The following is a 20,712-nucleotide window of genomic DNA, read 5'->3' on the forward strand; positions in this document are numbered from 1 at the left end:
AGATGAGAACTTTAAAGAGCATCTCAGGTTGAGACCTCAAGAAGATGCTTGATAAAATGAATATTCTGCAAATTCTAGTCAAAATGTTACTACACTGAAGATGATAAAATATAACATGTTTTTTTAGTTAAAACATAATTCCCCTTTGTTTTATTTCATAATTTTGGTGTGTTTATTGTTATTATAAAATGTGGGGGAAATATATAACCGTTTGACTGGTAGAGCAGACAGAATGAACATAAAAATATTAATGAAAATAGACTTTGGATATAATTGTATTAGAAAAAAGTTCTACAACTATGATAGAAAAACATCTATTTATTACATAATTAAATCCTACTTTAATGCGTTCACTTTACCCATTAAAAAAGTCAAATGCTTTTTTGTTTTTATAATTACAAAAACAAAAAGGAATTCACTGAAAGGAAATAGGAAGTCACAAAAATGATCTTCATTGAAGCCCATTTAATTTAACTCGGGGAGTTTGAAACACAACAAAACCATTACTACGCACCAAGCAAGCATTTGTGTAAAAAAATCTCCTTAAACAGACCCAACATATAAACATTACAAGCTTGAAAACTCACTTACTTGAAAGCGAACCCTTTTAGGAACCATTCTGTGGACTTTCATCCTTGGTTCAATAAAAGGAAAATCATTGGAAAGGGTCTTAAGGTATGAGCTCAGAGTGAAATGAATAGTCCAGCTCATTCAGAAATTCAAGTTTATCCTGCAGGAGGTAGAAAATGTTTCCACTAGAACAGCATTTATACTCCATAACTGTTAAACCCAATACAGTCTTCTCGCCAGTTTATCATAATTTTGCTGTTGCTCTATCCTGCACTTTCCATCAGACTCATTGTTAAAATACAATTACATAAAAGATCTAGAGAGATACAATATAACACCCCAAAAAGTAAGACCCATAGTAATAATCTATTTGAATTATACACATAGCTCAAGTGCTTACACTCAAGCACATACAACCCACTTTATTCAAGATCCACCCTGTTTTAAAGTGGAAAAAAACTACATGGAAAATAATGAATCACTCGGTTGAATTGGAACATGCGACCAACGAGACATAACATTCAAAACAATACAGCAAAATAAATGATAGTTCTCAAAGGATCTTTTTAAACTCTTTAATGATTTTTTATATGTTTTCACTGGAATGTTATTCATCATGAATCCCTAATTCATTATTTTACAAGGTTACAAAAATCTCTGGTGTATGTCTACCGTTCCCCAAACCACAATATGATTCCTTCAAAGCTGAACAAAAAACAACAAAAAAAGAAACAAAAACATTTAATGTCCTTCCCCTCAGCAAACTATGCAGAGACATTCAAGATATTACGTGGAACAAAAAGAATGAGGCCTGTTTACTCTTCTACAGTGTGGTATATGGGGTTGATGCTCGAGATTTGTTTGAAAACCAGAGGTTACTCCTGGAAAAGACAGGTCTGATCCTCAACCTTCACTGAGGGGATCAACCTGCATAAAACATATCTCAGATGGGGGGGTTGCTTCTTACTGGTATGTTTGGGTTTTCAGAGTCTGAAATGTGTTCAGCTTTAATAACAAATTCATGTGTAAAACATTATATTTGGCCTTATATGTTCTGCTGTGTAATTTACAGGTCAGTTCTCTTAGATTACTCAGTCTCTCTAATTATGCTTTGAGAAAGAAAAGTTTAGAATGTGAATATGCAACACTGGCATTCTTATATCACAGCATGATTTAAAACAGGAGAACAACAAACCAGTCAAGAAACAAATCTGGCAGGTTTTTTAAACACTGTTTACAGCAGACTGAAACATGAACTAAAATAAATGTATGAACAAAAGAGGGAGCTTGACCAAAACTATGACTATGATCTATTTCTTGATATGATGGGCTACTAGAAGCAAGATACAACAGTGGATCAGTCACATAGGATGTGACGTCTTCGGCTGTCTTCTAGTGTTGTAAAAAAAACTTTTACAGCACAAGGGAAATTACTCTGGAGTCGAAAACAGAAATTACACCAGCAAATTGACTTAACCCTTTCAGTGATGTCATATACCATCATCAATCACAATTCAAATAGTAATGTTAATCATTACTGGCATCATGGCTTCAATTAAACAACCCACCCCCACCTGCCCGCTACCATCTCCAGATCCAGTCCACATATCTCGCTGACATTATTTGAGTCGGCCATTCAGAGGAAAGTTGCTTTAGAAAACGATTTTTGTACAAGTACAGCCAATATTGCCAGCAAGGGCCAAAAGGACTTTCACCATTGTCGTGTTGGAGGAAAACATCTGTTTAAGTAATGCTAAAGATGATAAAGATTGCATTGCCCCGCCGGTGGTATGTCTCTCACTTCTTGTAGTTGTATGAATGTTTTCAGTCCATTATCTGCTCTTCTGCCATGTTGGGTGGAATTATGTTGTAAACTGTAGTTTCCTACTACAGTATTTCGTACTTATCAACCAAAAAAGATGTTTCTGAGGAGAACCGAACCGGACTGTCCCCATCCACCTGAGACACAGTAGCAACCTGGCAGAGAGAGTCAACAAAGGGATGGAGAGAGGAAAAAGTAGAGAAAAGTGTGTTACATTTTAAATTGTGACTGATGAACAATGTATTGCATGTTTTTATATTTAATTGAAAGCAATGTACAAGGCTTTGCCTAGAAATCAGCTCTGATCTTACTATAACTAGTTGAGCTACAGAATACTATGAGCAAGACTTATTTGCAAACTAGTTAGAGCTGAGCTCAAAATGCCTAGAAGTCTTACCTGAATGTCACAGTAGTTGCCTTTGGAGACAAAAGAGACATTGACAGGGAAGAAGTCGTTGGGCTGGCCAGGTATACTGAACTCCAGGCTACCGGTCTTATTCTTCACATCGATAACAGGCAGACACCATTCCAGAATATTCCGTCTGCTGTCATGACGATATTCTCCATCTAGATCACCGATCACAGGAGCACCCACACCTGACCTGTAATGGTTATAAAAGCCAACAAGATTCTTGTTTGTCCACACCAACCTTAATACAAGCAACTGTCATATTTTGCTGATAATACCAATACAGTGAATATTTTAGGAGCTTTATATTTTGGATAAGGTTCAATGGCCAATAAATGTATATAACTTGTACTCACGGCACTGGGATATAGATCACTACATCGTTGAGTTCCAGTGAGTCATCTTGTAACTCATACTCAATGTTTACATCACAGCCAGTGCCACTCTCAGAGGGCCAGCAGTTTACTGAAAAGAGACATAATAGACATATTTATTAGAATATACAATGTGACTCTATGGGTGAGACATTAGCTTTAATTTGTAATAATAAAGCCAAATGTTCAGGACTGACTTGTTAGTGGTATGAATGATTCATCTGTGGTCTGTAGTCTCCATTTCAGTACACCCACATCATTTTTGAGAGGGAAGGATTTGTCTGGGTTCTTCAGACCAATCACTGACTCAGCTGTGAATAGCTTTTTGTCCACATTGGGATGCGTCTATGGGAATAAGGATTAGGAATTAGGAGAGTTAGAATTTGCATTTATAATATGCAACTTAATTAGGCAGTTAGTTGTCTCTACAATCAAGTCAGACCAAAAGCCAGAAAACTCACCTGTAACTGGACGCCCCTCTTGTCATTATTGTTGATGTGCATCCTAATCCGGCCATTCTTTTCGTCAGACACTCTGAGGGTAATCATGCCAATAATTTCCATATTTTGAAGGCCGCCATCACGACCACATGTTAGGGTAATCTTTTCCTCCACTCGCAGATGCACACTACAATTATGCAGAAATTATAATTAATGACAATCCTTTTGGTAAATTTCAAGTGAGATTATTGTATTCGAAAAAACACCACCATTACCTCTCTGTGTGGACTGGAGCAGGTAGCGATTTTGATGCGTCTGTGGGTCTTTTGCCTGTGCTGGGCAAGATTATGTTTTCTCCCTCTGACTTAAGCTTGTCCACAAAGTCATCCACTTCTTTCCCCTTTCCAACCAATTTAAGTGCTTTACTCGAACCACTGGACCTAAAACAAGAATCAAAAAGACATAAAAATACAGTCTATGATAGAGACTAAGGACATATTTCTCCTAGATTTCAGTCAGATAAGTCCTCAAAGAAATTAAAACCAGCTGGCAGGCTTTGCTCCAATAAAAGCACATTGATGTACCTGACAGGCACTGGGGTAGGTTTGGGTTTCTCTGGTTCGATCAGCGTGTCTGTGATTATAGACATGTTGCTGCTGCTGCTGCTCATGCCCGAGCTGCCAAAACCGCCGAAGCCTGGCCCCTTCTTTCCACGGTCAGTGTCACGCCGTATCTGCTGCAGCTCCTTAGCTTTCCTTCTCATCTCTGCTTTAGCCTCACGCTCCTGAGTCTGTGTGAGGAACAACATATTAGTGTTAGTGATGTAAATTATGCAAGCAGAAAATGTTACTTCATTTAAGACACTTGGAATTTATAAATGTCTTCAATGGGTTGAGAACAACTGGGATTAAACCAATAGAGGCTTGTTTTAACAATGAATTCTGCACACTTAGCACCGATTAGCAATCCTCCTCCTCATTTGCACCAATGCTTGTACTTGAGCTAAGCAAATCTATTAGCCACATTATCGGTCAAACGTGGATTGACGAAGTGTAATGGAATGGAACAAAGTGCTGAGGTCATGAGACACATTTTAAACATGCTGTCTTAAGCCCAATTCACACAAGGAGTATAACTATAAGTAGGGCTGTCAAATCGCTTTCAGAATAAAGTTTTACAAAATATTTCTTTGAAAAATCTGTGTACTGTGCATTTTAAATTTGTATTTATAAACACATACACATCTAGGAGATATTTACATGTATTTACCAATAATTTAAATGATATATAATAATTTTTATATTTTCTTACAAAATGAATATGCACAGTACACATTCAGACATATTTTATTCCAGCACAAACTTTTATTCTAGATGCGGTTAATCACAATTAAGCATTTGACATCCCAACTATAAAGATAAAGTGGGAAGTAGCAGAATCCACAACTGTAATGATAACTATACAGAAGTACGATTTATGTTTACAGTTTTTAACGATTCATGTTAACAGTGTTCTAGCTAAAAATCAATAAAAGACCCAGTATATTCTAAATGTGAAGCAGTAAGCTTGACATTGAACATGGACAAGGAAAATTTTGTCTTGACAATGTAAATATTAAAATGAAGCCACAGACAAACATAAAAAAACAACACTTGTCAATCTCAATAATCTGCCTGTTGGTTATTTTGACGACTATTATTAATCTAACAATACTTAATGAAACTATTAAATAAACAGAAATAAGCAAATGACCACAAAAATTTTACATTTAAACTGTATTATATTTGGTTTCTACAAAGTAGCCTTCTTGCCTAGATTTACAACTCTAAACACTCAAAACACGCAAATTTCTTCTGGTGCCACATGGGATGCTTTGTAAACAATAGTTCTATGTAAACTAAGCACATGCTTTTTTCATTGCAAGTTGTTTTTCAACAAAACGCATTTACTAAAAAGCCATTAATTATTTTTTTATTTCGAATACCTATTTTTTAAGAAAAAAAATGACTCTCCTACCTCTCTGACGGCACGGAACACCTTTTCTTCATGAGAGTCCATCTCTGTAAATGTTCGAATCTGGGCTAAGTTGACATTTTCTCTGTAACCGAGTGCGACAATTTCATCAAAGGCGAAGATGAGGTCGAAGCAGTGCTCAGAAATCTCACTCTCCTCCAGGACACGACAGTATTCAGGAATCTACAGAGAGCAGAAAGTTAACACAATCAAATCTGTTTCTCTTCGCTTTCATCTCAACAACTTCTGATAAACATGGATTCCTGTTTATGTTATATACTGCATTTTACAAAATAACTTAATAATTGTGAATACTCATTAACAAGACAATAAAAATTGGTATTAGAGTTTTATTATATTTATTACACTTTTTATGTTATTAATTTATTAACCAAATCAAGACAATACATCTTGCATATTAATTTCCTTTCATACCACACGTGAGAAGAGACGCAGTGTCTCCAGGTCCTCCAGTATGTTACTGTTCTTTGTGGTAACAAGCACCATGTAGAGTTTCTCCAGCGGCTGGTAAACGTAGCGCACACTCTCTGTCTCCACAAATGTATGTTGCTTCCCTGTGTTCATCAGTTTGGGAAAAGCGGCCAGCAGACCCTCCACTCGTGTCCGCGTCATCTCCACGAACTGCCGCGACACCAGGGCTTTACCCGCCTTGGTGCACACTGCTGCTGCCAACAGCACCTGGAGTAGGGTTATTCGACAGGTATCTTAGTGAGCCATTTAAAAAAGAAATTGCATTCTGTACAGTCCTCTGGGAAGATTACCAGAGCGCTATGTGGATGAAAAGCATCAATATTAACATTCCTTCCGTAAGCAAAACAGACTCAACTGTTGGCTCTCATGCTTGCTGCACTGCAGTTTTAATCTGTATTGCTCAAGGACAGAACAGATTCAACCATTTTGTTAGATGATGTACATCAAGAAAATAATAAAATGTCAGATTTGCTATTAATAGAAATAAAATAGACACAGTCTAATAAAACCAATGCATATCATGATGTGATGTTTACAAAACTGTCCCCCTGAACCACATTTTTATTCCTCTGATCACTCCATTAGATTTTTCATTTTTGATAGATTTCAGAGCTTTCCTCAATAAAATCCTTAAATGTAACCCTCAATGACTACATTACACCACAAAAGGCATGATCATATAGTATAATGAAACCATTTCATTAATTAAAGATCAAATCATTTGCACACCTTTTCTTTTAGGTTAACCAACTTAAAAAAAGCTAGCAGGAAATGAAAAGACAAACAGTCAAGCAAATGTTCTGCTCCTCAAACACCATTATTCAATAAAAGCATTAAATTGAGAATAAATGAACAACGGACTGGTTTGTCTTTCCTTTTCACTTTCAAAAAAACCCTCAAGCTTTATATGATAAATCAGATTCAAATGATAGTTTGGCAGACCTGTTCAGTCGTTAAAATACTGTCAGGAATAAATAAACACTCTGGTCGTGGCAAGCAAGTCAGTAAGAAAAATATAATTACATCAGAATTGATTTCAATTGTTGGCACATTTATGATAAACGCAATGATCATAACATATTTTCATACAATCTTAAGTGAACATATGGTAAAAATGAAAGAAGGTTTCAGTAATCAGTATTAGACGTAATTTAGTTCATTTTACAGATTTACTTCAAAAGTTGTTCACTTGACTTATTATTAAGAAACGTTAATAGTTATATAGCAAAGTCAACTATGTTACAGGCCTGCATTGATTGACAGTAAGGTAACGTTAGCTCACAGCTCTTGAAAACTGACAACACATTCCAGCTGACTAACAACTCAAGAAGAGACAGTACGCAAAGTCAGACATTAACATTACATCCACACAATACGTCAATTTTACCGTCTGTCTTGAAGGAATACAAATATCGCTCATCAAAATCATATCGCCTCATATCGCTAGCTAGTAGCAACCTCTCGGTTAAAACCGGAACCTGCTGTCAAGATTAGCTGTTTTCCTTGAATATTTATACATCAACCTACCATTTTCAGTCTCTGGCGGGTTTTCTGTCTTCAGTAATGTCAACGACGTTTGTGTAGTTGTACAAATGCTACGTGGCGATAAATAAAACAGTTACTTGTGTGCAGTGCTCTGCTCCGCGACTCAATATGGCAGCAATCTAAGCCACGTCTCCAACCGGAAGTACGTCGTCAGCGGGGTAAAAGGGCAGAGCGACATATGTGGAAGATCCAACATCAGCAGCCGCACAGCACTGCCCAACCCTCTACTACAAGATTGCATTTGAAAACCAAGCTAATTTTCAACTCTTTCAGTTGATTCATAATACATATTTTTAATATGTCAAATATAATATAAACATATGTGATGTTTTTCCTATACGTTCTGTATTTATTTTTATTTTATCCAACAAAACCCTACATAAAAATATTTTATTCTTCTTATCTTATTCATTTTTTAAGACTAGTGGCTATTAGCCTAAATTCAACATGAGATACATTTAAAAACAGAATTTCGCGTTGGAATGCGCCGTGGGTATGCGCAGTGCAGCGCTGCATGATGGGCACACTCAAACATGTTGTGAGAAGGCGGAAGTGTAGTTCTCGTGTAGTAGGTCATACAGCAGAAATCCAGTCACGCGCAAGGTTGAGGCAGCACAGTAGTATTAGGAAGTCACTCGAAACACTTGCATATATGGCAGAAAATTCTTGATACGTTTCGGGAAACCTTCGGCACTTCAGATCGCTCCATTTCATTGGTGAAAATGTCTGAAAACATTAGTATTTGTCAAGTAAGTGGAACTTCACGGCTATAAAGCGAGTAGTAAATCTTGATTTTCCATTGGCTGAGTCAACAATCGGTTCAACCGCTTTGTAATACTATTGGTGACGGGGATAAATAGGCGGTTCTACGGTAGCAACATGTGGATTAGATTCATAGTGTGGATGTTTTGAGACTTGTCTATGTATTATGATAAAATAGGTAACATATAACAATACAGTTGTTGTTTTGTTGCTTTTAAGATAGAGATTTTTGTAAAGATAGTCAAAGTTTAAAGAAAATGTTATTCACCTATAATTCACCTTATAAATTATTTGCATTCTAGTTAAGTATTTTTTTATGTTGTCTAATTACATTAAGTAACAACAAGCATAAACACTGTTGGTGTACAATGGCCAAGTCGCATGACTTGAGCATTCTATATCCATACCCTGTCCCAAATGGCACACTGGTATTACGAGATTTTTGGTTTCCGAGATTTTCGGTTACAAAGGGCGGAGTTAAGATGAATATTCATGAGCTTTCGTGCATGCGCGCGAAACTGAAAATGTCAGGCTTTTCAGTTTCTGTATGTCTCATTGTTTTTTGAGAAGGCAAATAAATACAGACGTTTACACTGCAATCGTTGGGCGCAACATTTTATAGTATACATGTGTCACCAGACTAAATGATTGTTTTGCCCTTACATGATTTTAAAACTCTATTAAAGTAACACTCAGAACACAAGAATAGTAAAACCGAAAATCTCTGAAAACCAAAAATGTCATAAAACACCGGTCTTGTGGACCTCCTCCGAGTCCACATTTGGTGACGTCAGGAAGTGCAGACCTACAGGGCACTAGGCACAAAAGGGTACAAGGGAGCACATTTAAGGTACAGACAACAAAACATCAGAGGGTTATTTTCTTGAGAAAATGCACTCCATTTAAAGTTTTTATTGCTTATGGAAGCCCGTTTCCGCCAGGGTTGGGAATTTTTCTTAGAATTAGTAAGTCATACTAATGACTTAGTATCTCATAATAATGAGATACGAATGAGATACGAAATTTCGACATACTAAGTCATAATAATGAGATTCTAAGTCGAAATTTCGACTTACTAAGTCATAATAATGAGATACTGAGTCATAATGACTTAATTATCTCAAAATAATGAGTTACTGAGTCGAAATTTCTACTTAGTATCTCATAATAATGACTTAGTAAGTCGAAATTTCGACTTAGTATCTCATTATTATGACTTAGTAAGTCGAAATTTCGACTTAGTATCTCATTATTATGAGATAGTAAGTCATTATTGTGACTTACTAAGTCGAAATTTTGACGTAGTATCTCATTATTATGAGATACTTAGTCATTATTATGACTTAGTAAGTAGAAATTTCGACTAAGTATCTCATTATTTTGAGATAGTAAGTTATTATTGTGACTTAGTAAGTAGAAATTTCGACTTAGTATCTCATTATTATGAGATAGTAAGTCATTATTATGACTTAGAAAGTAGAAATTTCGACTTAGTATTTATTATTATGAGATACTATGTCATTATTATGACTTACTAATTCTAAGTAAAATTCCCAACCCTGGTGGAAACGGGCTTCCATAATTCCTCAATAGTTGGCTTAGTAGCAAATAAATAAGCAATAATGTGAAAAAAAAAAAAATATATATATATATATATATATATATATATATAAAAATTATCCGTCATGTTTACATTATATGTCGGACATCCACGTGATGACATGCCTACCATCCATACTATGATTGGTCATTCGCAAGGATTTCTGGGTAGGTAGCTTCAGCAGAGTCTCCAAAGATGCGGGCTTCACTGAAGACTGCATCGAGGGCTCAAAGGCGGTGCTCGCGAGCAGCCTTCTCAGTGCTAAAAATACGAATGGGACATTCTACAGACTTGTAGACTTGGCAAGCACACACAATTTAAGTCCACGAGACCACAAGTCCACATGAAGTACGCCATTTGGGACAGGGCCTATATCCAACCTCTCCTATCTTTTTTGTAGAGTTTTGAACTTAAAGATAAGCAGCAGTTTAGTTGAAACAACTGGAATGGGGTTGGGCAGTCAACCCAGTTTATCAGCACTGCCCAGAAAAAAACTGTGCAGAATAAAAACCACTTCACCAATTGCTCATTCATTCAATAGGCCTTGTAGCAGACAGGCACATCTTCTGCAGAACTCTCACTCAGCAATAACATGAATGGTCCATTCAAGTGCATTAGAGTGAGGGTTTGATGATTTTTCTGTATTGTCATTCACAGAAGTTAAGGAGGAGACTATATCTCATTTTGTGAATTTCCTTTTCTTTCAGGATGGAAAGGGTAAACTCAGTCGGGTTATTCGCATGGGAACAAGGAAGAGCCAGGTAATGTCACTTAGTCTTGTGATATGTCATGAATTATTCTTATTTAGTCATATTTATTGTGATGCTTAACTTTAAGCTTTACATATTAACATTTATTGCATATAAACTATAACTAATCGTAACTTTGGAAAATATTAAGATATACTAAAGGTTCAATTATCACAAAATTGTTGACATAATATATGAATTATGAGGTTCTTGGATCATCTTAACCACACAGAGTACTGCATAATACTTCCCAGGTTTTCCTCTTAACAGCTGCCAGATAAATGATCAGCAGAATAGTCAAGTCGGTAAAAACATTAAATAACATAAAAAACCCACATTTAATTGGAAACGTAATTGTGGTGTATAAATTTATGATTACTTGAAGAAACCGTTTAAAAGTGAGTTGCAGATAGCCAAATGGAAATGGGTGTGAAAACGAACATGTTTTGATCAGATAAAAGTTTTGCCTCTTGTTACCACAGCATAGGTTGGGAGTGGCTAGCATTTTATGACTGATCTAATATAGGAGCCATTAAGAGAATCCTTAAGGTCACTTACTTTAAATGTTGAGGAATGTCTTGTTTTATGACATTTGTCATTTATTCAATAATGATGACGTGTGTGTCTCACAGCTGGCTCGCATCCAGACGGACAGTGTGGCCAGCAGACTGAAAGAGATTTATCCTGATGTTCTTCTTGAGATAGGTAAGAGAGAAAACTCTGTATAAAATAATTAGGATGTTTATTTTTTTGCTTTTGTTGTTAATATCAACACATACTAATACATTTTTAAAATCAAAAGTTGTATCGGTTAATGATTGCATAATAAATATTTACGAATAGAGTCTAAATGTAAAGCGTTAGCCTGTATTTTTGTTATTTGTAAAAATAATTGTGGTGTGATAAGCAAATAATGTTGATATCTTTGATTTATATGCATAGATCTGTAGTTCTTGTTCAAACTGTTACCCCCCACTACTCTTCCCTTTCTTTTCCTCATGCACTAACTGCTTGTTTAAGACAGACCGAGATTGTGTTCTGCTGAGAATGTGTAATCTATACCACTGCTCCATTGCTGAATCCTACTGTCTTTGTCAAAAGAGTTGAACAATGATGTCAGAAACGGAGCCAGTGTGCACAACTATTCAGCTGTGTGAATCTTTTTGTTTGTGTAATTTTCAGTTGCCATGTCCACAATTGGGGACAAAATCTTGGACACTGCATTATCAAAGGTACAGTAGTAAATTCAGTCCTGTCATTCGTAAAGGTTTTGTTCGAATGCATGACATAATTTGTAAATACGGTTTTGTAAGCGTATCTGTTCTCACTCATCAATCATGCATTTTATGTTGGCTTTTCTTAGATTGGCGAAAAGAGCCTCTTCACCAAGGAGCTGGAGAATGCCCTTGAGAGAAATGAGTAAGTTTGATCAATCACTACTGACCTTTTACAAAGACTCTGGTGAATGTCTGCTTTCATGTCATCTTATATTAAGGTTTTCCTATTCTAAAAAGTAATGTTTAAAAATGAATGATCCTGTAATGTGCTTTTAATTGATTTAAGATGTAATGTATTACACGTTTAGTGTCTTTGATTTAGCATATCAATTCAAGTGTTTTAACTTTTTTACTTGTGTTTATTCATCACTAGGGTGGATATTGTGGTGCACTCTCTTAAGGACTTACCTACCTCATTGCCTCCTGGATTCACAATCGGAGCCATTCTTCAGTAAGTACCTTTAAAGTATCACACAAATATCTATCCATCCATTCTCCAAACCTGCTTATCTTCTGAAAGGAGGGCTGGAGCCTATTTCAGCATCTCAGATCAAAGGGCAAGAATCGCAATGAACTGATGAAAAGCCTGTTGTAAGGCACAAAAATATCCCATTTAATTTGAGATTGTGATTTATAATTACTGTAAATTGTTGAAGATGGTTACGGTAGTTGGTAGTTTGTTGTTTGTAATATGCTCTGTTTTGCTTTGTAAAGGCGTGAAAACCCCCATGATGCAGTGGTGCTTCATCCAAAGAATGCAGGGCTTACCTTGGATAGCTTGCCAGAGAAGAGGTAAGATCTTAATAAGCATTCATGATGTGCCAGATAAAAACGGAGGCATGCATCCTCCATTGCTGAGCCATTATCAAATAATATCATCAGAAGTTTCATAGTGAAAGTTTTCAAAACTGTAGATCTCTATGTGATGGTGTCATGTTATACTATGATAGTCATCTATTGAAGTGATAGGACCAAAGCTATCAGAAACATCATGGTCAGCATATGTTGAAAGCTCTCTTTTCACTTCCAGTGTGATTGGCACAAGTTCGCTTCGCCGAGCAGCTCAGCTGAAGAAAAGGTTCCCTCAACTGGAGTTTGAAAATATTGTATCCTCCCGTTTTCATTAATTTCATTGTGTGGATACTTAATGTATTATTCATGAAAATAGCGAGCAAAAACACATTTCCTAGGTGTTTGCTGAATCCGGAGGTTTCCATTCATTGTATGTAGCATTTTTTATGGTACTACAGTATTCTTTCTTGACCTTACCGCTGTAGAGGGGGAACCTAAACACCCGTCTTAAGAAGCTGGATGAAAAGGAAGACTATGCTGCCATTATTCTGGCTGCCGCAGGCCTCAAACGCATGGGATGGGAAACCCGAATCAGTCAGGTGGGTTTATTCATTGTTTCATTGCACTTTTTCGAGCTGAAGATTCAAGGGCATTTTAATCAAATTGGATATTCAGAAATCCAATCAAATTGATCTCAGAGAATAGCTTCACATTTCATGCCAACAATTAAAGGTATATCATATGTGGGAATACAGTATATGAGTTTATAGCGAGAATGTAACCAAATATAAGGATAGTAGGCAATCTTTTAGGAGTTATTTGTAATGCATTTAGTTAGGCTATTAACCTTTTTAAAAATGGTTAATTGCAGATTCTGGGTCCTGAAGATTGCATGTATGCTGTTGGCCAAGTAAGTACGCAAACATGGACAACCATTTATGAAATAGCATTATTTTTAATTACACTAAATTTAAAACTGTATCAAAATGATTTATAATGACAGGTTTCTTCTAAGTTTTTTGCTCTTCATACAGTTGTTTAGCAGTTGTTTATACGGTTGTTAAAAAAAAGAGGCACCTGCAGCTGTATGATCAACTGTTCTGCTACTGCACCTTATAAGCACTGGAGGAAACACCTGTCTAACGAATTATGTCAACGGTTACAACTTTTAAAATGTGCATATTTGTTGTGTTCTGCATGTATGCACATACAACAAACACATAGTGCTGTATGCAAACTCTATAGAAATGTGAAAGAGTATTAAAGTGATAGTTCACCCAAAAATAAAAAATCTGTCACCATTTATTCACCCTCTTGTCATTTCAAACCTTTATGATTTTCTCTCTTCTGCAGAACACAAAATAAATTTTGAAAAAGCTGGTAACCGAATAGCACTGGACCAATTTCTATTGACTTCACTTCTTTTGTGTGGACACAAAACCAATGCAAGTGAATGGGGTCCGGTTAGCAACATTTTTCAAAATATCTTCTTTTGTGTTCTGTGGAAGAAAGAAAGTCATACAGGTTTGAAATGACAAGAGGGTGAATAAATGATGACAGGATTGTTATTTTTGGGCAAGCTATCACTTTAAAACCAGTTGTCCTCAGAAGTGTTCCTTAATCATATGCAGGACTATAATATTATTGTCTTTATCATCAGGGAGCATTGGCAGTGGAAGTCAGAGCACAAGATAAAGACATTTTGAAAATGGTATCTGTCCTGACTCATTCAGACACCATGCTGCGCTGCATCTCAGAGAGAGCCTTTCTCAAGCAGCTGGTGGGTCCCCTTTCTTACTGGAATGCACACACGTACACCAATGTTCTCTCTTCAAAATGTGTAATTGTTTATGTTTAAGGAATATTTCACTCAAAAATTAAAATGCATACAAATATTTGTCATTTATTTACATAGGTTCCAAAATGTTCAAGCTCCAAAAACAAATCCATCCATTTGTAAAAGCCATTATGGGTTATTAAGTGTGTTCGGAAGCAAACATGTGATGTGTGTTTTCGGAATTACCGTTTTGTGCTTAATTAGCCAAAACGCATGTATTGCTCTCAGCGTTGGCCTTCCCTCCACACCGAGATGGCATGTGGGTGAGGGGCTTGTGCAAAGTGTCTTATGGCTTTCACACTACTGTTTCCATTGTCCCCTATTGTGATTTCAGGAAGGAGGCTGCAGTGTGCCTGTTGCTGTTCATACAGAATTGAATGGCTCCATGGTAATACCACTAAAGGCAGAATATAACTTTGCAAGCATTCAGTTCACTACACTACACAACTTTACTGAATGTAGATATTTTTATTTGAGATATTTTATTCATCTGAGTGTTGTCAATGTTTGCACAAAATTAATTCAATAATCTCTTTACTGTTTTCAGTTGTATTTGACTGGGGCAGTTTTTAGTTTGGATGGCTCTGAGTGCTTGAAGAATTCTGTGGAGATATGTGTGGAAATAGACAACAAAGTAAGAGTCACACAGGATTTGTGTGTGTGTTTGTCTCTGCAAAGCTTATTCTTTGTTAAGCCTAAATGTGTGATGTCAGGGTCTTTTAGAAATGATTATTAACACCCAGTTATTTCTTTTAGGTGAACGAGAGCGCACAGGAATGTGTACACGTTGGAGTCACTGCCAACAACGTATCTTCTGTCGCACTTGAAGCTGCTGAGAAACTAGGGGTAGACCTGGCAAATTTACTCCTTGATAAGGGGGCCAAAGAAATTCTTACAACAGCCAGAAAACTAAATGATGCTCAATAACATTTTTGTGTGCTGGAGTGTCTGAACTCGGTTTAGGAACTCTTGCCCATATAGTGTTAACTTGAAAATGTTGTACACTTAACAGTGTGCACTGTAGCCAAGTCCTAGGGTTCTGAAAACAACAGTTTGAGAGAATATATCAGTTTATATAAATATATACTATATACACACATATATACACCGTATATTAGTAAGTCACTTCTGTGCATGTTTATAACTGTGATGACACCAGTCATCTTCCTCATCTGCCTCATGCTCAAATGTTGCATAATGTATGCTGATAAACTTGCACTTATATTTTCAGGTGGTGCTAGTTCTTGAAAGATAAAAACTGTTTACAAGTTTTACAATGTGAAGCATTACTGTACTTCCCACAAAATATGATCATCTGTAAATCATCCATGTTTTAATATCTGGTGCATTTGGTTTTATGGAAAACTGGAATATGACTACTGATTTTCTATTTTTTTAACGTTTTGAGAATTGTCTACACAACATGCAAAATCCTTACTGCTAAATAAGTCTGAAGGACTTGTATAACTAGTGTTCTGCGGATTGTGTGTATAAATATATCTGATTAACCGTGTGTCAAGACCAGCAACTTCATGTACTCCGTAACATCTGAGGGATTTGTTAATAAAAAGTGACCAAAACCAATTTAACGTTGTTTATTACGGTATAAACACTATGGTATGTTTGTCAAATTACTAAATAAGGTAAGAGTCACAACACGTCGTGCGTGCCGTGCAGCTGTATATTTCAATATAGCTTGGAATCAACTTTTGAAGAAAGAACAAAGAAATATAAAAAAAACATTTATTGTGTAAAAAGCAAGACATAATTTATTAGTTAAAGTGGAAATTTGATCTTTTCAGATGAGCTGGGTGGCCCTTAAAAGGGCCTTTTTGGTTGAATCAGTTCGTCACAGCATTACTCTCAATACTCCTGTGACTGGGATGAGCCTTTCTTGCCAGATTTACCAGAACTGGGTGCAACTTGGCCGGTCTTCTTGGGCAGGAGAACGGCCTGGATGTTGGGCAGAACACCACCCTGAGCGATGGTCACTCCGCCGAGCAGTTTGTTCAACTCTTCATCGTTTCGGACAGCCAGCTGAAGATGACGAGGGATAATACGACTCTTCTTGTTGTCTCTTGCGGCGTTTCCCGCCAACTCGAGGATCTCAGCGGTGAGATACTCAAGAACAGCGGCCAGGTAGACAGGAGCACCAGCTCCTACCCTCTCAGCATAGTTGCCTTTTCTCAGAAGACGATGAACACGTCCAACGGGGAACTGCAGACCGGCGCGAGAGCTGCGAGTCTTTGCCTTGGCGCGGGCTTTTCCTCCAGTTTTTCCTCTTCCAGTCATGACGCTCAAGTTTCTCTTCGCGTTTTGTTGAAGAAAAATGTGAGATTCGGTGTGGAGTTGCTGCAGTATTTAAGGACTGACCGCACCAGGGTTGTATAGACCCGCCCACAGTTTCGATTGGTTGAAGTTGCGAGACACGGACCTGATTGGGTTTTAGATCCAAACCTAGAACGGATGTGACTTTCTATTGGCTTAAACTTTGCTGTGCATAAACAGCGCAAAAACGCACCAATCAGAGCGGTTCAAAATGCGCGTGAGTCGATTGTGTCGTAGAGTCAATCTGATTGATCATTGGTGCTTTATTATGCCGATCAAACTTGGGCGGCAAATTCAAACCAATTGCACACATTCCCTCTTAATTTTAAGTCACATTTTTGCGGAAGTGAATACCGCAGAAAAAAAGATGAATTAGTTCTAGACTAGTAAATACACTCCATATACACATTTTCTATTACTTTTCTTTTTAAAAGCATGTTTTGAAACATTTTGAATAGAGATATTAAGTTTTATTCCACATCTTCATGGCTACTTGTTGATGAAACAGTAAAAATACCAGCAAACAAAACATTTTACGATATCGTGCAAATACAAAAGTGTTCGACTGCTTTGGAATAAAAAAAGAGAGAAGAATGGATTTTCAAAATTTATTCAGAATAAATTAAACATCAAATAAACCACAATAATACAAAGCTCTGATTTGCTTGGAAGGTCTACAGTCGTCATTAAAGCTTATTCTCTTTATCATAACATTATGGTAGTATTGTATTATTATTGAGGCTTTATACTCCAGGGGGTACACAGACTGCAGTAGTTAAACTGGGGTAACTTGAAAACCTTTTTTCCAGAGCTCGTATTACTTAAAAGTTTGATAAAACAACATTCTAAGGGAAAGGGGAGGTAAGTTTCCTTAATGTAGCAATCCTTAACAAAAACTAAAATATCCAGCTCGATATTATAATAAATCCCATCTGTGGCATTACGAAGAATACAATAATCATTTCCTATTTTAAAGTGAGCACACGCTGATTCGCGAATTCCTACTGATCAGTTTATTGCAACAAAATGAAAACCATTTTAATGTGGTACCTTAACGTTATATTATTGGGAAAACGCTTATTTAGCTCAGTAACCCCGATCTGAAAAAATAAGGTGATTTTTTAACCTTTTAAAATGTCCCCTGAGGTTTGTTTTCACGTGGACCCTGAAATTAGCACTTTCCACTGCAGGCCTGACGTGCTTCAAGAACTTGTAGATTTACAATATTTGTTCGATTCTTTTTTAAATATACACACATGTAGTGTTCTTGTAATGTTTCCTTTTTGTCGTAAGGGTTCTATGTTACAACTAAAATACAATTTAATGAGATATGCCTATACTTACAACCGTTTCATTTTGTGTTAAACATATAGAAACGTCTTTATAAACATATTAACGTTAAAGGCTAAAATACACTTCAAGACATTTGCTCAGTTTGTCCCAGATTTTCATTCTGGACTTGTTGCAGAAAGTCTGTGCCAGTCTGAAGATTTTGATCAGTTAAGTGTGTTTCTGTCGAAAACTTTCAAAAAGTCTGTAAGTGTTGGTGTCTAGCTTAAAAAAATCTGTTCTGATTTTAAAAGTCTTGTAATGTATTCCAGCTATAAACCACAATTCAAGTCAAACTTACTTCTACTTGAAAACATATCTCGTCTTCAACTGCAAAAGCGAAACGAGAACAAAGCTCACAGCATGTCTGTAAAAGACACTCGCAACACAACTAACGTTCTCCGGAGAAATAAGTCAGTGCCGATAACAGTAAACGATACACAAACATGATAAAAACTACGAAACCGTTCCCCCTGGCGTTGTAAACAATCCGATTATGATCCAAAGTGCAACTGATAAAACGAAATAAATAAGAAAAAAAACAGCTAGCAACAGGGATGAGGGCATCAATAGTCCTTGATCTCTATCGCCCCCTTGTGCTCAATAACCGCATGACACCCCCGTCCATTTTAGGTTTCTCGGGTTTGTTCGTCCTTAATTCATCCAAAAAGCAGCCTTTTATCATATCAGTCAGCCCGACAATCATGAATTGCCAAACCTTTTCAATGTTCACATTTTGCGGAGTTTTCCATCCGGAAAAGCATAGATGGGGGATGTCGTTCCAGGCATAGAAACAATAAAGCACATTTGTCTTGGGACAATGTGGTCTGAAGTATGCTTTCATTCTAGACTGAATGGAGAGTGGAGAATAAGTATAAGCATAACATAAATAACTCCAATTTCACTTTAATTTGACTGGTGCCTGCACCATCTCTTTTGCCCTTTCAGTATTTTTTTGTTTCTCCATTATTTGTCTGTTGTGTTGGTTCCTCCATTGGCTGTGGCAGATTTGCCCTTTGTCTTGGATGAGCGAAACGAAAAGCGTTTGATGAGGCGACGAGAGAAGCTTCCAGACTTCTTACGGCTGGTGGAGGAACAAGATGCTGTGGATGAGTCATTGCCCAGGTTGGACACATCTTCGTGGGACTGACTTAAACTGGGGTCTTTCTCCCTGTGCTTTCTGCGGAACAGTAACTTGGTGCCACTACGGAGGAATCCCACTGAAACACAACATACATGGTATTCAATAAAACAATTCGGTCATAATTTATTCACCCTCGTGTCATTAAAAACCTTTAGATGGCTCTTCTGTGGCACAAAAGAAGATATTTCGAGAAATGTCGTCTGAGAAGTGGTTTTGTGGAGGTTGACTCTGTTTGGTAACCAACATTCTTCAAAATATCTTCTTTTGTGTTTTGCAGAAGAAAGTCATACAGGTTTGGAATGACATGAGGAAGAGCACTGGAAAAAAACATTTTTGGGTGAACCATCCTTTCATGGAAAGCACATACTCTGGATATAAGTGTCTGGCAAATGTGCAGTTGTAATTTTTATATATAAAACCTGCTAGACCTTTGTGGTCTTTGAGGCTGCGTGTCTCAAGCGCTCCGGTTGACCCCGTCTCTGACTCTGCATCATCCACAGAGGGCCGTTCTGACGCATCAGACGGTGTGGTTTCTTCTGCCTCCTGATGCGGGCCAGCTCCGTGGTTGTTTGGGTTTCCGCTGGGAGACTGCGCCCTCTGTAGGGCCGCGTCCATGGCTGCAGCATAGCCCACTGATACCGCTGAGTCATCCTCTGTAATGGGTACCTGTGGGAAGTAAATTCGTTTTTACGTTATGTTCCTTATGTACATGTCCCGGAGGCACAATTGAGACAGACCACACAGAGAAACATTTTAGGCTTTTACTGAAGTTGGCAGTATGATTTCAAGGCAGCTTGTTGTTAGCCTTTCTGTGAACCCTAATGGCTTAGGTAGAGAATTTGATACTGCAAACAAGCAACTATCAGTACTTTCTCATGATTTATTAGATGCGAGACGTCTACATGATATACAAGACGGATGAGCATTTAATAACGTTTATATTTAAAAACACTTCATAAATTAGAACATTACAACAAAGTTAATATAAGTAAAATATAAAGTTTTGTAACAAATATTGTAGATTCATAGCATGGGAATGGAACGCGTAAGTTAGGTAAGACCCCTGATTTATACTTGTTTCCCGGTACATGGCGGTATTTTTTTAACACATTTTCTATTGATTGAGAGAGGAAATAGTGCTGTTGATTGACTTAAAATGCCCTTTTATACTGTCATGGTGACAGTATCCCCTATAATAACTGCAAAGTTTAGACTTGTTTAACAACTGA

The 20,712-nt window shown here is 37.0% G+C and overlaps 4 protein-coding genes across 6 annotated transcripts in view; 1 reads left to right on the forward strand and 3 right to left on the reverse strand.

Moving 5' to 3' along the window:
• Positions 1-1,131: 1,131 nt before the first annotated feature.
• On the reverse strand, positions 1,132-7,788 carry arcn1a (archain 1a). The gene is made up of 10 exons (XM_056747093.1): positions 7,648-7,788; positions 6,064-6,327; positions 5,632-5,811; positions 4,200-4,405; positions 3,891-4,055; positions 3,637-3,802; positions 3,373-3,520; positions 3,158-3,266; positions 2,790-2,994; positions 1,132-2,547 (listed from the first exon to the last, which is right to left on the reverse strand). The coding sequence occupies exons 1-10, from the start codon at positions 7,648-7,650 to the stop codon at positions 2,458-2,460; spliced, it is 1,536 nt and encodes a 511-aa protein (XP_056603071.1). The 5' UTR covers positions 7,651-7,788; the 3' UTR covers positions 1,132-2,457.
• Positions 7,789-8,243: 455 nt separating this feature from the next.
• hmbsa (hydroxymethylbilane synthase a) lies at positions 8,244-16,266 on the forward strand. 2 transcript variants are annotated; one of them, XM_056745810.1, is made up of 14 exons: positions 8,244-8,414; positions 10,735-10,788; positions 11,409-11,481; positions 11,959-12,008; positions 12,140-12,195; positions 12,427-12,504; positions 12,768-12,845; positions 13,084-13,159; positions 13,331-13,444; positions 13,717-13,755; positions 14,506-14,625; positions 15,017-15,070; positions 15,230-15,316; positions 15,439-16,266. In XM_056745810.1, the coding sequence occupies exons 1-14, from the start codon at positions 8,388-8,390 to the stop codon at positions 15,607-15,609; spliced, it is 1,077 nt and encodes a 358-aa protein (XP_056601788.1). In that variant the 5' UTR covers positions 8,244-8,387; the 3' UTR covers positions 15,610-16,266. The 2 variants fall into 2 exon arrangements, with proteins under 2 accessions (XP_056601788.1, XP_056601789.1); XM_056745811.1 differs by lacking the exon at positions 8,244-8,414 and adding an exon at positions 10,560-10,646.
• Positions 16,267-16,411: 145 nt separating this feature from the next.
• Positions 16,412-17,063, reverse strand: LOC130420153 (histone H2AX). The gene has a single exon (XM_056747269.1). It carries the CDS (start codon positions 16,972-16,974, stop codon positions 16,546-16,548), a length of 429 nt encoding a protein of 142 aa, XP_056603247.1. The 5' UTR covers positions 16,975-17,063; the 3' UTR covers positions 16,412-16,545.
• Positions 17,064-17,604: 541 nt separating this feature from the next.
• c2cd2l (c2cd2 like) overlaps positions 17,605-20,712 on the reverse strand; it is a 28,766-nt gene continuing 25,658 nt past the window's right edge. For both annotated transcript variants that reach the window (XM_056746669.1, XM_056746668.1), the window contains exons 14-15: positions 19,912-20,149; positions 17,605-19,559 (exon numbers count right to left, since the gene is read on the reverse strand). In XM_056746669.1, coding sequence (XP_056602647.1) covers positions 19,306-19,559; positions 19,912-20,149 — 492 coding nt within the window. In that variant the 3' untranslated portion in view covers positions 17,605-19,305. The remainder of the gene's footprint in view (positions 19,560-19,911; positions 20,150-20,712) is intronic.

Source organism: Triplophysa dalaica, chromosome 4 (assembly GCF_015846415.1).
Source record: "Triplophysa dalaica isolate WHDGS20190420 chromosome 4, ASM1584641v1, whole genome shotgun sequence".
In the NCBI taxonomy this organism is placed as follows: Eukaryota; Metazoa; Chordata; class Actinopteri; order Cypriniformes; family Nemacheilidae; genus Triplophysa; species Triplophysa dalaica.

What these genes read in the sequence shown, in the direction of transcription:
- arcn1a (XM_056747093.1), bottom strand. An exon ending in AGAGGGGCGTCCAGTTACAG is followed by an intron (nt 3,521 to 3,636) that starts GTGAGTTTTCTG and finishes TTATTCCCATAG; the next exon opens with ACGCATCCCAATGTGGACAA. An exon ending in GCAACTACTGTGACATTCAG is followed by an intron (nt 2,548 to 2,789) that starts GTAAGACTTCTA and finishes TCTCTCTGCCAG; the next exon opens with GTTGCTACTGTGTCTCAGGT.
- hmbsa (XM_056745810.1), top strand. Translation starts at nt 8,388, where the DNA reads ATGTCTGAAAACATTAGTATTTGTCAA. An exon ending in AATGCCCTTGAGAGAAATGA is followed by an intron (nt 12,196 to 12,426) that starts GTAAGTTTGATC and finishes ATTCATCACTAG; the next exon opens with GGTGGATATTGTGGTGCACT. An exon ending in GATAGCTTGCCAGAGAAGAG is followed by an intron (nt 12,846 to 13,083) that starts GTAAGATCTTAA and finishes TTTCACTTCCAG; the next exon opens with TGTGATTGGCACAAGTTCGC.
- LOC130420153 (XM_056747269.1), bottom strand. Translation starts at nt 16,974, where the DNA reads ATGACTGGAAGAGGAAAAACTGGAGGAAAAGCCCGCGCCAAGGCAAAG.